General features: G+C 40.5%; 1 protein-coding gene across 3 annotated transcripts in view; it reads right to left on the bottom strand.

Moving 5' to 3' along the window:
• Window positions 1-16,276, bottom strand: part of NIPAL2 (NIPA like domain containing 2) — a 169,785-nt gene that overhangs the window by 34,901 nt on the left and 118,608 nt on the right. For all 3 annotated transcript variants that reach the window (XM_045007608.1, XM_045007607.1, XM_045007609.1), the window contains 3 exons: window positions 14,631-14,699; window positions 10,660-10,831; window positions 431-490 (listed from right to left, as the gene is read on the bottom strand). In XM_045007608.1, the coding sequence (XP_044863543.1) occupies window positions 431-490; window positions 10,660-10,831; window positions 14,631-14,699 (301 nt within the window). The remainder of the gene's footprint in view (window positions 1-430; window positions 491-10,659; window positions 10,832-14,630; window positions 14,700-16,276) is intronic.

Raw genomic sequence — 16,276 nt, 5'->3', positions numbered from 1 at the left:
TAAAGAGATTGCACTACAGTACTTGTATTAGGTGAATTGAAAAATACTATTTCTTTTGGTTTTTACAGTGCAAATATTTGTAATAAAAAATAAAGTGAGCCCTGTATACTTTGTATTCTGTGTTGTAATTGAAATCAATATATTTGAAAATGTAGAAAACATCCAAAAATATTTAAATAAATGGTATTCTATTATTGTTTAACAGCATGATTGATCACAATTAATTTTTTTAATCGTGCAATTAATTGATTCATTTTTTTAATCGCTTGACAGCCCTAAAGATTTTCCTTCACATTGTGACATGGGCCCAATTTTTAAAGTATATGCCTTTAAACATTTGCTGGGGCAAGTGGGGGTGTTTGCGAGTGAGAGTTCCAGTTTGCTAAGCATATGGAACCACACATGCTTGTGTTCGCAACTGCTTACTTACCTAACATATCAGCAGCCCTCATGGTTTCTTTTAGGAATAAGACAGATATAAATGCGCTACCTGGGGAAAAATATATATATATATTTATTCAACACTGTATTAAAATGGGATGGGCCAGGTATAAACACATAATAACTGCTGTGATGGCTGCAGCATGCTTTGTCATGCAGCTACTGAGGCTCAGTGCAGTGGTAGTATGATCAAGGGACTGGGAACAGGGACTTCAGGAATCAAACTGAGCAGTCACTTACAATGGTGTATGTTGTAGGTATAAATTCAGATTAACTCCATTGACTTTGGAAGAGCCTCCAGTTTTGCTCTGGTGTAACTGAAAGCAGAATTCCATCTTTAGGGCTTGTCTACACACAGTTTTTGTAACATTTTAACTGTATCCATTTGAAACAAATGCAGTTCAAGCATTGTGACCCCCAAACGTGGACATTGCTTATGTAATCACTATAGCTCCATCAGAAAAAATTAAAGCAGCACAAAAACTGAATGTAGACTACTCCTGAGGGGGTTCTGCATCAAAAAATTAAAAATTCTGCGCACAATATTTTAAAATTCTGCAAGTTTTATTTGTCAATAAATAAATGCAGAGGCTCCAGCATGGCAGTGAGGAGCATAAGGCACTGGCTGTACAAAGGGGATATCACCCTGCAGCCTGACCCATTCCCCACCCCAAGGACATGGACTCAGTGGTGAGGCTGCACCCAACGCTGAAACTGCACAAGACCTGGGCCTGCCCCAGAAACACCCCGAGGCCTTGCCCCGCTACACCAGGCACACCAGGTGTGCGGCAGACAGGCTCAACCAGGCAGGATCCAAGTGTGGAGGGGGTCAGTGTGGGGGATGCAAGTGTGGGGTGAGAGGATTCTGTGTGGGACAATCTGGGTGCAGGCAGCTCAGTGGGGTGGTCTAGGTGTGGGGGGATCTGGATGCACAGAGGCTCATTGCAGGGGCAATGGGACTCTGCAGGGGCTTCCAGGTGAAAGTGGTTGGGGCTCAGTGGAGGGATCTGTGTGTGGGGGTCTCAGCAGGGAGGTCTGAGTGCTGGGGGAGTGGGGCTTGGTGGGGTGGGGGTCTGGATGCAGGTAGTTGGGGGTCAGTGGTTTGGGGGTCTGGATGTGGGGGCTCAGGATGGTGCAGGGAGGTGGGGCTCATCAGGGTGGGGGATTGAGTGCAGGGAACTCAGTGGGGGATGGTCTGGGTTCAGGGATTGGGGGCCGGAGGCAGGGGGTCTGGTTGTAGGGGGGCTCCAGATGTAGGGGTTGAGGTTCAGTGGGGTTGGGTTTGGGTATGGAGGGTCAGGGGGGTTCTGGATGTACAGGGTGAGGCTTGGTGGGGGTGTCTGGGTAGGGAAGGTCCAGATGCACGGGAGTTGGGTAGATTGGGGGGCAGCTCCCCGTACAGTGACCCCTCCCCCTACTGCTGAGGAGTGATGGGGTCAGGAAGTAGAGGAGGATACTGCAGCTGGGTGAGGTTTCTGGGGGTGGATCTGACACAGCCCCAGCCCCTCCTTGTAGGGGAAGAGGAAGTCCCATCCTCTCCTGCCTCCAGTCCAGCCGGGACAAGCAGCTGATCCTGGCTCAGAGTAGGAGCAACTGGCTGGAGTATCCCCAGCCCTGTGGTGATTTACCTCTCTGCCAGCTGCTCCAGGTGCCTGAAATGACGTACCTGTGCTACTAGGGAGTGGTGTGTGACTGCTCTTGCAGCTTCTCTTTGATTCCCTGTCAGAAAGTCATTTTTCTCCAGAGAAGCAAAGAAATCTGCGGGGCACATGAATTCTGCACACGCACAGTGGCGCAGAACTCCCCCAGGAGTAGACGACCAGTTCTTAGGTTCTATGCCCAGCTGTGCCCACTTCATGGCAATGCATAATTCTGAATATCTCTCTGGGCCTCTCTTTATTCATCTGTACAGTGGTATGATAATACTTCCTTAAAGTATACAATATTTCCAGAAGTACCTTGAAATCTGTGGATGAAAGCCATTATATACATGAAAATTACAGGACAAACTTTCTAATTTGCACTACTGACTAGGAGACTGGTTGTGATTTGCTGAAATTTGAAAATAAACAACATGTAACACACCTTCATACGAGGCACTTTTTAAGGGGCTTCTAAGGGCACAGGCACCAACTTTTCAACGTGCTGAGGGGTGCTTGGCCCCCAGCTGCGTACCCAGGCCCTGCCTGCACTCCACCCCTTCCCCCAAGGCCCCACCCCACCCCTGCCCCACCTCTTCCCACCCCCTCCTCTTCCCACACAGCTCTGCCCCCTCCCCTGAGCATGCCGGTATCACTGTGCTGCAGGGCCCCTGGTGGGTGGGAGGCACTCAGGGTTTGGGGAGGACCTGACGGGGGGCTGCTGGTGGGTGCTTAGCACCCACCATTTTTTCTCTGTGGGTGCTCCAGCCCCGCAGCACCCACAGAGTCAGCACCTAAGTCTAAGGGGCATAGTGATGAGTAGCAGGGAGGACCTTAAGGCTTCTGAGAGGAAGGCAAAGTCAGGAGTATTGGGAGAAGATAGTCACAACTCAGTGCAAGCCACATCCTTTTTTCTGAGACCCAACTCCTTTCCCTGGCCAACTCTCTCATTTTATTCCTCTTCCTCCGATGCCTCCTCCCAGTCCTCAGTATCTCCATTTCATGGATGACAAAACAAATCACCTGTGCCTAGCTGCCAAGCATAATTTTGAGCATTTGCAAAACACTGCACAATCTTTTGCTAAAGAAATGCAAAGTATTGTCATTGTTTCTGCTATAGTGCTTGTCCTAATGGTTGTAAAATGTAATGTCTGCATATGCTCAAATGCAGAAGACAAGGAAAAAAATATCCAGCCCATGACCTGCTGCATGGGAGATATTGACACGCATGACAAGGAGGGTACAAAATGATTTCTTGAGTTGCAAAACGTTTAAAAAAAAAATCAGCGTGAGGTCTCCATGAACATCAGGAGATAGACAGACATCAGCATTCAACAGCACTTCTGCACTCATCCATACTGCAGAAAGTCTCCTAACAGAAACACAACATTTTTCTAAACAGCTTAGATGTAAATGATATGAAGAGTTATGGAGGTCTAGCTAAACCATTAATAATAATAAAAGAAACTATTTCTGAAAGTGCATCTCGAAGATGTGCCTACTTAGCTGATTATGCTTCCTTTGCACAACATTAAGATGACAGCTTTGCTGAGCAAAAACACATTGGTATCCAAGCAACACCTTGTAAAACCAGAGCCAACCAACTAAGGGGGGGGAGAGAGGGGGAGAGCCCCCACTCTCCACCCCCAGAAACTGAATTACTGCTCTCTTTCTCTCCCTGCAATCATGCAATCACAGCCCTTTCAAATTTCTTATCAGGACATCTACCTAGACAGTTGCTATAACAACAAAGAACCATTGCTAATGAACTGATGCTTCGGTAATAGAAGGGGTTTTTTGAGCCTGTGATCTTGTCATACAAGTTAATGAATATGTTAAATGAAAGAACAAAAAGATTTGTGACCTACCCCTGCAAGGTACTGAGTACCTCTTAGAAGATGCCAAGTGCCCTCAATTCCCATGAAAGTGAATGGGGAACAGAGGGACTTCAACACCAGGGGAGGATAATAAATTTTAGGCCCTGATTTTTCAAACACACATGAGTAACTTTATGCACATGACTGTTCCTATTGACATCAGTGGGACTACTCAGCTGGAGCGTTGCCAGTTCTTGCAATTTTATCGTGAGTTTTATAAATGTTGGTGTTTTTCTTAAAGCCACAACTCCTGGGGTCATGGGATTGTGAGAATTCCACTGAGGGTATGTCTACACTGCAATCAGGAGGTTTGACTGCAGCATATCCAGACGTACCTGGGCTCGTTTTGATCTAGCTAACTCAAATAAAAATAGCAATGAAACTGCGGCAGTATGGTGGCTGCACAGGCTAGCCATGCCCGCCCAAGACCGAGAGTACCTACTTGAACAGCTGACATCCATGCTGCCACGATGTCACACAGCTATTGTTATTTAAGCTAGTTTTGGTCTAGCTAGATCAAAGCTAGCTTGGGTACATCAACACATACTGCAATCATACCTCCTGATTGCAGTACCTATAGATGTCCTGTTAGGTACTTTTGAAGACTTTGTCCTAATGCTCAGCACCTAGTAAAATTTGGCCTGGACAAAGCAGGATCTCATTGATTTAAAAAAAAAAAAAATCTAAAGAATTCTTTGAGCTCCTTTCTACTCTGGGTTAGACATTAGTAGGAGCTACACACAAAACAGAGAAGATAGGCCCCATGGAAAATAAGGGCCCTTTCTAAAGGCTTGAAAAACTCAAGACTGAGTCTTCAAAAACAGAGTTACCATTGCACTGAACAGCTTATGATTTGCTCAGTATCACAGTCATGCTAAGCAAAAACTACTGCATACAAAAGGGGAAAAAAAATCTTAATTCAGGGGCTTAATTGTTCTGTTGAAATAACCTTGTCTTCTAATGCATCAACATAATATAGGCTGTTTTGTATTCATTATCAGTGTAGTGCTACAGCATACAAATTCCAGTTTCCTGAAAGAAATGTTTGGAAGACTCTTTATTCTGCATGATGTACAATTATACATTTAACCAGGGAAAAATGTAGAGCGCTACATTCATTAGTTTAGACCATTGCTGATTTTTCCCAGGATTTTTCTGTGCCTGGTTATCCTCAATTATACGCTTTCTGTGGCACAAGTAGAAATGGAGAATAATTTTAAATTTGATGTCTATCACTAATAAACAATTAATAGTCCGAGCAGTGATTGAAAAACAACTGTTGTCTCACAGATATGGAGTGTATAATTAGGTTTATTTTTGTTTTTCTTTTAAAAAGGAATAATATAGAATCACAGAAGTTGGTGACAAAAAACACATATTAGACTATTCAATCCATCCCTTTATCAATGCAGGATTGATCCCTACAGTACTTTTTCTAGTGTTTTGACCAATTTAACCTTAAAAGATCCAAGTGATGAGATTTCCACCACATTTCCCCTTAGAGACTATTCCACAGTGGAATATTTCATTGTTAAGCTGTTTCCCATTTATTAAACTTATCCCTTTCTAAATGTCATCCTATTACTCCTATTTATAGGTCCATGTATTACCCTTAATAATTTCTCTCTTCTGTATGTTTATAACTTCCAAATATTTGTAAATTGTCCTTCCAGATCCCTTTTTCATATCTTAGACTAGCTCATTTACTTATTTTTTTAAATAGATCACACACACCCCCACACAGTTTTTGATGCTCTGCTGTGAAATCTCTCCCACTTGTCAATATCCTTCTGGTAATGTGTGACCCAGAAGTGAAGTTCTGACTCACACTATCTGACTATTAAGCCTGGCTAGAGCAAGCACAAGACCACATCCATTATTTAAAGGGGAATAACTTACAGTTTTAAGTTTTGCAACATCACTAACAACAATTTAGATGAAATGTGAAAGAATGTTTACCTGGCACTATTTAAGCCCTTCTGTTAATTTCATTTTCAAGAGGCAGAACCTCAGCTAATGTAAACTGTCATAGTCCCATTGAAGTCAGTGGAGCTATGATAATTTACACCAGTTGAGGATCTGTCTTCAGGTTCTTAGTGCTACAGTGTTTAAGTTTCAAAACACTGCAGAAGGACCAACTTTCTTCATTGTTTTTTGGTTTTTTAATGGAGAAAACATTACTTCTGGTCTCGTTAAACCTCTTGAATAAGTCCTAAATCTTTTCATTCAGCACAGACTTTAGATACTGCAAAGGGTATCTCTCCTGGAGGCCTATAGGAAAGGAATTTTTCTCTCCAGGTCATAGAATGGCTACAGAGTCATTCTTTAACCTCCACTGCATCAGCGTACGTCCCTAAAATATGCCACTCCATGAATGGAGCTAGGGAATAACTAGGAGCAGGGAGAAAAATTAGACTATTGACCTATTATGGTTCATTTTGATGAGGGATACTTAGATACTGTGGTGACGGATGGTCTTATGCGCACTTGGCTAGACAGATTAGATAAAGCCCTGGATCTATCCCTGTGTCAAGACATACCACAAAAGGAAGAAAATGAAACAATGATTGCATGCATACACAACAACATTAAACATGAAGCTACATGTAGTTTCTTAGCGTCAGTGCCATTCTGCCCAAGAAGTGTTAGAAGAAGTGCATAACAGTTAATTGGCCAATCAAGCCTGTTTTTATCATGCAAGATGGATATAAATGTTGTCCTGAACACAAAAGAAAGGAAGAAATTACAAAAAGTGACCTTTTCCTATCCATTACATACTGAAGATGTGGCGCGTCAAGGATGACTGAGTGGCACAGACAGAAAGGAAAAGATGGTGGACAAGATGTCAGAAAAAGGTCTTTTCCATACCTAGCTTCTTCTTCCATCAAAAAAGTTACAGAAATATTGGAGGCTGATATCAACAGAGAACGATAAATCTTAGTTAATTCAAGATGCTGAATTACAAAGAAAGAAAGAAAAAGAAAGAAAGAAGACTACACAGAAAACCATAACATCCAGCTATGTGTTCTTTTAGAATGAGAAGAATAAATGATTTTTTAAAAATTTATGAAATAAAATGTTATGGTGACTGTATCAGGGCCGCTCTTAGCTGAGTTCTCAGAACCACAGATCCTCATTTATCACAGGGATGTTACATAATAATGAATGAGAGAGAAGGTGGAACATGTAACAGAGTTCCACTCTAGGGAAAGGGTTCTCAGACATTTTCGTAAAGTACTTCTTTTCAACTATATCATCTTTAAAGTAGCAGAACTAACTTCTTGACCCAAAGCCATTTGGGAATTGATATACGAAAATGCAAAACATCTCAGCAATGCCAATCTTAGTGGATTATGCATAAAACCAATTTTTCATAAAGTAATAAGAACTTTATAAAAAGATGGCCTCCGATATCACAGTCCTCTCCTTATTTTCCGCCCACTTATTCAAGCGGAAACAGAAGCCTGAAGAAGAAAAAAGAATCACCTGTTATAAATGTAAACACTATTTTTAATTTTTAAAAACATAAAATGCTATTTTAAGATCTATTTTTTAAAATACATTATTAAAAATGTACTGTTTTCTTTCCTTGGAGAAGAGAACAACTGTCTGCTCAAACTATTTAAAACCCTGAACAGATGTTAGAGCTCACATCATTGCAACTGTTCAAAGAATATTCCCACTGTGTCACTCAAAAACATGGCCTTGTCTTCTTGGATTGAATCTATTTTTTTTTAAAATTACTATTATAGGGCCAATTTCTGGCCCATATCTTCACAGTGCTGGATGCCCCCTATAAAACTCACTAATGTCACCACCTCATAGGATCAGGCACAGAGTTTTCACATTAATTGAAAACAAAATGTTCATATCATCACTTTACATGTATAATCTGTAATATGTAGCAGTACAGCATGGTAACGCACAGCATATCCAATCCTAGGAGCAGGTCCATTACAAGTACTGTAACAATATAAGAAATTCCAGATTCACTTATTTGACAGATTTGTGAAAGAGAGATGATATTTTGAAAAATACGCACAAAGAGGGCGGAGTTAAGGTTGTCTGTTCAAATAAATTTAGGAAATTTTACTCATGAGTGCTTAATTTCTCAATCTTAACACTGAACTATGACCTGTGGAAAGAAGGACATTCAACTTCAGTGCAAAATTGAAGCCAGCTCAGGTATGACCTCCTCCCGCCCTGAACTAGCTGAAATTTAATGAGAAAAATATTTCTTCTATTAGAAGACCTGCTATATAAGTTACTTTTGCCCAGTTATTAGCAGAAGGTGATATTTGACTTGATCAGTCCATCACAGCTCGAAAGGAGGGCCTAAAATTCACAAAATACTGTTCCCATGGCAGTAGTTTCAGTAAGAAAACATCTAGTGGTAAGGAATATTACTGGAGGTGTTGACTTCATCAGCACACTGAATCTGGTAGTTTATTTCTTCTTTCTTGACATTTGCGGTTTACTTTCCCTTCCTTAACATTGTTGGGAGGTTATCTAACTAAAATAGTTTGTGCTCAAACTAAGTACTGGAGAAACAGGCAGAGTAAGGTACAGAATTGCTAGATGAATGTGTTTGCTGGACAATATATAGTTTAATGGTTCTACATTGCTTAAGAAAATGATATTCAGAATGGGTAGAAGGGAATGGAATATAAAGTGTTTGAGGGATAGTCATATTTTAAAACCAACTTTTGGTTTGGTTAAAAAGAGTGGGAGGCAGGGCAGTGAGAATAATGTAATGTTTATGGAAATGTTTTCCATGATTTTCTGGGAGTAGGAGGAGCAGGAGAAGCATTAGAGACAGATTGTTTAATGAAGACATTTCCCTGCAAACGTAGGTGGAGAGAAAGATACAAAGAACGTGAAACTAACCAGATCTAGTTTTGTTGTCCAAACTGCATAAAGTGCAAAAAGTAAATACAATATAAAGTAGAATGAAGAAATGAAAAATGAAAAGAAAATACTTTTCAAAATCTAATGGGTTGCTGGGTAATTTTTTAATACTGATTTTTATCTGAACAATGCTTCTTTAGTGTTCTGAGACATCTGGAACTGGCAAGATTTGCAATTGCTGAAGTTATAACTATTGCCACTACAAAGTACATATGTATGTGTCAGCCCAACATATTGTTTGATCCTCAGGTAAATATTTCATTTCCTTTTATGGTAAATCCTTACAAGGACTGTGTGTGCTGATGTACAGTTGGACTTGATGCCAAAACTTGGGGACATTTTAAATGTTAAAGGGTACAATAAGCTGCCTGCAGCTTCCCTTCTTACACACACACACACACGCACACCCTTCATGCATGTGTGCATGAATGAATCCTTCCACTACTGCCAGGAAGCCTGCAGGGAAGAGAACTCAGCCTTTCTGAAGAAAGGCTCCAGGATGCAGCATCATTTTCAGAAGTGTTGAGTCGAGGAGGAGAACTGATAGAAAGAGACAGTCCATGAAATACGTGCTGTTTCTGGTGTCAAGATGAACTCCAGTGTACCTGGAACCTGATACAGCTGCACTGGATGCTTCAGTTTTGGATGTGAAGCAACATTATTAAGGGATGCAGCTGCACCAGTGAATTCCTATTTCTACAGCTTCTGTGCTATGCTAGCCTATCTATTGTAATTTCCACTGGTACAGATGAGATAAAACTATTTAAAAATAAAGTTCCCCAGAAAAGAAGAAACATAATATAAATGAAATATCACCACCATAACTAAAATTATAAAAAGGTTTTGGCCCTGTAGTGATTGGGTGCTTAAATGCATTAATAAAAGGCTCTAAATATGGAATAAGAAATAATAAAATAAGGCCCATGGTATAAGTAATTATTTGAATGGTGTGTTAATTTGTCCTGTGAAAGCACAAGATGGCAACATTAGTAGTGCCCCAGAACAAAGTGAAGGTTTCTGGAATTTTGTAGGCCTCTCTAACCACATAGACCTCTTATCAGAGGAGATAAAACAGTTTATGCACTTAATAAACTTCCCAAAAGAGAGAAGGAACCAAAGACACTAATCTGAGGAAAAGCACAACTCGGTGCAAATGCACAGCATGGCATTCACTCTGGTGCAAGGGCTCAGGAGAGCCACTCAGCACTGTTTAAGCTTCCTAGTACAGTAGTTTTTGTGGAGCCAACAGTGGAGCTTAGAGCAGAGGGAGAAGGGAATGCCAGAAAGGGTCTGTGTGGAGGCCATGCATAAGTCTGCATGGAGGATGGCGATGGGCAAGGGACAGCAGGGGAAAGCCACCTGATGCCACAGTGAGAGGCCACTGTATAAGACAGTCAGAGAAAGTATTTAATCACAAAAGGCTCAATCCAAAGCTCACCAAAGTCAAAGGAACGACTTCTGTCGACGTCAATGGGCCTTGGCTCAGGCCCCATTGTGGGGTACCTCAAACAACTGGATATTGACTCACTATTGCAGTTCTACACAGAAATCCTAGACCACTAAGCCAAACTATGGGATAGATTAATACGGGATCTTTTGCATTGAGTACGCGGTTTATTTTAAAATTTCATCCTATTCAATTTTATGATTCATTCACTTCCATACTGTAATAGCCCCATTTCCCCACAAATTCTCTCTTCTCTCTGCAATCCCTCTTGTATTTTTCTTATATTTCTCACTAACAACTGTTTAGTAAAATATCTACATAAATAAAACATGGAAAACCAGCTCACCTATGACGGATACACATCCTAATGGAGCTATAAGGGTGGCTGGAGCAAATCCATAAGCTGCAGCATTCCCCAGCTCTCCAAGCCCCATGAGGATAATTCCACACCACCACAGCTTGCTTGTGTAATAGGGCTTTTGATTTGCTTGGCATGCCAGTCGGAGATGAGCATATTTCTGGAAATTAATTATTAGGAACAGATGAAAAAGAAGCTTTCACTGTGTTAATACATAGAATGAAATTTGAGTAATTAGGGGGCCTGTCAAGTGCAAATTCCAGGTATGTCAAGATTTTGTCTTTTTTTAAAATTAGTTTCAGTTTGATGTTGCAGACATAGTGCTTTGTACTAATACGGTGCTACTTTGGCTTGATGCTTCCTTAACCAAATACCCTGGTTTGAAATGATGAAAAATATCTACCCCACTAAATAAATCCACCCGAAAAAATATCAAAGCACTCTGAAGTTAATATACAGTCTAGGTAGCTAGCACTACAAGTCTCTGGTGTTATCTCAAAGGGTTTTTCCAGGAAGAAAAAAAAATTCCCTGGGGAGCCTAACTGGCAATGCAAATGTATGAAGCTGAAGCCACAAACCAGGTGAAGTTGGCCATAGAGGAATGTGTTCCTTCGGCTTCAAAGACAGTTTAAGAATAAAACTGTGCAAAATGTGCAGCTAAGCATGGCTAGTATCAGGAGGAACTGGCATTCCTTTCACACAAGACGGGGGCCTATTTCTGCTTGCCTAACTCATGCATGACTTTAGTAGGATTAGACACATTAGTAAAGCAAGCAGGATTTGGGCCATGATCACCTGCTATACAAAAAACAAACAAACAAAAAAACAGCACATTGTAAAGCATAAGCTGGATTGGCTTAGTCTCAGTGCAAGAAAGTTTGTCAACACTGTCTATGTTCCAAATGTCTTAATTTCTATTTCAACAGTAGGCAACTGTTTCTATTCTTAATTTCTGTTTCAACAGGAGTAACATAGGCAAATAACAGTTTGTCAACACCTTTTTCTACAGGGAAGAAGTACTATTTACTTGCATGGTGACTGTTTTCTATTTAGTTTTATAGCTAGAATTGTGCTGTGATCGGATGTTTTGACGACCTTGGTCATTCAGATCTTCTAAAACAGAGTTCCGGCTGCACTGAAATCACTAAAAGGAGTGAGTAGATGGTAGTCAAGAATGTATAATTATTGGGTGGATATGCAATTTTCACTATGCTAATCTTGCTAGTTCGTGATATTCTGCCTATCATGCTGCCTAATATTGTCTCCGTTTCTCCCATCTGTCTGTATCCATCTGTTCTCTCTTGTCTTATACTTAGATTATAAACAATTTGGAGCAGAACCATTTTTTTGTTTTGTGTTTGTACATCATCTAGCACAATGGGGTCCTGGTCTATGACGAAGGCTTCTAGGTACTATGTTACTACAAATACATACATAAATAATAATCTATATGGTCTCACATACAGAGCCAAATTTCTCACCAGCCCTTCTGCACAGTGTAAGAGGTAGTAACCAAGAGGGCTGGTGTTACTGCTCTACCTAGAACTGGTTGGGAAAATGCCCTTTTCCTTGTGGAAAATTTCAGTTTTTTAGCAAAAAATTCTAAAACCAAAACATTTTGATTTGGAAATACTGATGCAGTGCCTAATGGGAGTTGTAGTTCAGGTGTCCCATTCTCCTCTACAGGCTGGGCTCCCTGGTCAGATGACATCTCCCATGATGCATCATGGTCTTGCCTCTTGATGAGGGGAGGTGGTGCACCATGGCAGTTGCACGGCTGTAGTGCACCCTGCGGAATGACGTCCAGCAGGGGAGCCTGGCCATGAAGCGGAATGGGAGGATAAGGCAACAGAACTACAACTCTCATGAGGCACTGGAGTGGCATTTCAGAATCAACATATTTTGTTTTTTGTCTGAAATATTTCAATTTTTAGGCTTCAGTTTAAAAAAAAATTATCCACAGAAAGCTGACACTTTGGGTGAGAAATTCCATTTAGTCAAAAACCTGATTTTATTTCTGATGAGCTCTAATTGTACCCTCATTCTGTTCCCTCACCCCCAAAAAACAATATGGAGGCCCTGAGAAAGATTCTAGAGTGCATGAAGAGACATCTTCCATGTATTTGATCATACAACCTCAATCCACTGGCAGCTCTTACACATCCTCCTCTGTTCAGATTGCTCATGCTCCAAGCATAAGTATTTTGCCCACATGGGAGTTCTGAGGGCATTTCCAGTGCAGCTGAAATACAGTCACAAATTTGTACTGACTCTGGTGTGTTTGTTTGCAGACTGCTTTTTTATTTGGGGACCAATGGAGGCGGGGAAGGAAACACAAGGAGAAGGGGTCATCTGATGGGTGGGATAGTGAAGAGTAACAAAATTTGGCCTATATCCCATTAATATTAATAGGAAAATAAATGTTGGGGTTTAAAGAAGTCAGGTGTCCATTTAATAAACCTCTCTTTCATTACTAAAGGGGACAATGCCACTTTTATAGGGCAATAGAAGTTTCTGCTGCAATTGGTAATCCATGGGGAGAGGGAGTAAGTCTTTATTAAGTTTGTACACAGTGTTTAAAGAAAGGAAGATGCTTCAGTTCAAATCCAGCCTGGGTTGTTAATGAATAAAAGTTAAAGCTTGTTTGCAGGCCTGAGTATTCTCAATGTGCTTCCTAGCGAAGGTCCACCTTATAAAAAACATTTTAAGCAAGACTAGGGACAGAAACTCTTGAATTACCTCTTCACCCAGGCCTTGATCAAACTTCCACTGTAGTCAATGGGAGAGATTTTCCACTGGAGTTGGATCTGCTCCCTAGTCTCCAACCCAGAATTGAGGAACACTGGCTGTGTCTTAGAACAATGGCAAATTATAAGGGGTCTGCGGATACACAGAGTACTTCTGTTTCTGGGGCTGTCAATCTAGAATAATTCAAAAGCACTAAATCCACTTAAGAAAACAGGAGTGGGCTGGTGACGACTTTCCCTGGTTGAATAAAAAGGTGTATTAGTGGATTTTATACTCCACAGACTTTCATGAAAGATTGTGTAAAAGAGATTATGCTCAGATAGATTTGCAGTTGCATCCTTAATAGACAAAATCAGTTTTATACTAAGAGAGCTTAAAAAAGCCTGAATACAATGTTACCAAAGTAATTTTGCGAGAAATCTCTTTTCTTTTTTTTTTTTTAATCTTCGAAGCTTCAAACATGGATTCTGCCAGTAAAATTCATCGGTAAGATTACTGAAAATACTTAAAAGGGACATTTTCAAGATAAAAAAAATCACAATAAAAATTGTTACTGTTTAACTAGTAGCAATTTTGATTATGAAAACAGAAGAGATTTTAAGAATTCACATCAGTGATCCTTACTCATGCCAACAGTCCAACTGGGTTCAAGGGATTACTCTTGAAGGTAAAGGTGCAAGGTCAGGACCTCAGTTTGCTTTTTGTCCTTTATGCTATTTATTATTAGCGTTTCCTTCAGCTTGCACAATGAAACTAGTCTGGCGAGCATTGCTTTCGGCCCCAATCTTGCAAACATTTAAGTAAATGTGTTAATTTATTTACAAGACTAGTTCTATTAAACAGGATTGGGGCCTTTGTTTATGGGCAGCTTCTCTTTAGGATTTGCATTCACTAACACACTGGCTCTCAAGCTGAGGGTGACAATCACCACTGAGATCATGAAGAGGTCCAAGGATGTAGTGATCTGCTTCCCTGTTTTTATGGCTAGTTGGAAGGAGGAATCCTGAAACTTTCTTCTGTTGTAACATGGGGTCACATTGAAAAGTTAGAGAACCATTGCACTATCACAGAGTTACTGGGGGGGGGGGGAGCCTACATTTCAGTGGACTATTAAAATGATTATTTAAAAAGTGCTTTAATTAAATAAATAAAACATACATAATTTACTAAAATTTAAATAAATCCAGATAATTAGAAAAAATATTTCATACCTGGATATTCAAAGAGATACTAATCAGAAAATTTCCAGTGATTGCCAGCAAAACACCCAAGAGCTGAGTCTGCAAAATTTAATTAGAAAAACAAAGAAAATTAAAACATTGCAACTTATGAATTTATACAGGCATAATAGAACAGAAGGATCCTGCTAACACTTTTGTGAAAGGATAAATCAGGAATAAAAAAAACCCAAATAATTGATTTTTTTCAGTTATTGAATTCATGCCTCACTAAGTAAATCAATGAGGAATGCCTCTGCCTGAATACCCATAAAGATAGTACATTCTGCCTGGGGCATGAGCAGTAAACAACTATAAATTGAAAGGTTATTCCATTGTACAAGTTGTTTTTGCCATCCTTTGATAGAACACATTGTATTATACCCAAAGAAAGCTTGATAGGATTTGAGAAAATGTTATACTGACATGAATTTGTTTATACAGCTAAGAATGTTTAACAATTTTATTATCTATTTTATTATAGAGGCTAGAATCTAAGTCAACAGCAATCAGACTGTGCACACCACAGCACAGTCATTTGTGCACTAATGTATTCATCATATGACACAAGACATCGAGCAACACAGGTATCCTGATCATTTCCTTAATGCATTTTGTTATTTCATCACATTCTGTTCGAGCTGGGATGTCTGCTTTTCAATAAGATTTGTGAACTTTACGTAAAGTTGGAAAATTCAAAAAATGAAAACAGCATACATTATTTGGGGAAAAAAAGATATTTAGGTGCTACTTCCGCAAGCTCAAAGGCCAGACTATACTACGAAGTTACCTGTGTGGGTGCACCATGTTATAACAGTTGTGTCCTGATCATGGTATAATACAGTTTGGTCTTGGCAGGGTGGAAACCATGTTTTAGTACCATGTGTCACTGTTCAGGAAAACTGCATCTGTATTCCCCCAGTATGGTCCAGCAAGGGCCCCACTCTCAGACTTCTGCCTCCCAAGCAGTTGTCTTTCTCCCATCTGACTTGGGTATTCTCAGGCTAAACAGTTCCCTACCTTCACTTTTCCCTACCCATCAAAAGACAGTCTCTCTATGCATGCCTGCTTGGTTTTTTTTCCAGAGACTAATACGTTGCCCACAGTTATAAGTACCATACAATTCTACCTAAGCAAGCCTATTTCATTCTTAAAAGGGAAAAGCATTAGAGAGAAAAAAGATATTAAAAACAACAAGAGAACCTACCTACCCCAACATGGGCTCTGGCAGAAGCAGTCCTTCAAAACCCCACCCCAGGGGTTTTCCTGTGGTTTCAAGTTCATCACACTCTTTGCTCAGAACAAGAACACAAGCTTATGGGGCCTCAGTAGGCCAAAGTCCTTCCAACCCTTCGTTAAGGATGGGGGCCCACAGGAGAGCCTGTCACTTGGATGGCTCAGAACAAAAGCCCTGAGTCAGTTATTTATCCCAAAGTCCTTCCTTTGTCTGCAGGTCTCTGGAGAATCCAGTCTGAACTTCTGAAGAGACCCTGAATCAGTTAGACAATGGGTCTCCTCCCTAGAGTGAAGACTCAGAAAGGGTGATAACTGGAGGAATTAGATCAGCGTGCCCCCTCCTCCTGGAGAAGTTACATACACTCCCACAATAACACAAACAACTGCATTTTAATGGACCCCAA

Source organism: Mauremys mutica, chromosome 2 (assembly GCF_020497125.1).
Source record: "Mauremys mutica isolate MM-2020 ecotype Southern chromosome 2, ASM2049712v1, whole genome shotgun sequence".
NCBI lineage: Eukaryota > Metazoa > Chordata > Testudines > Geoemydidae > Mauremys > Mauremys mutica.
Note: the sequence above shows the minus strand (reverse complement) of the source record. Positions and strands in the feature narration are given on the sequence as shown.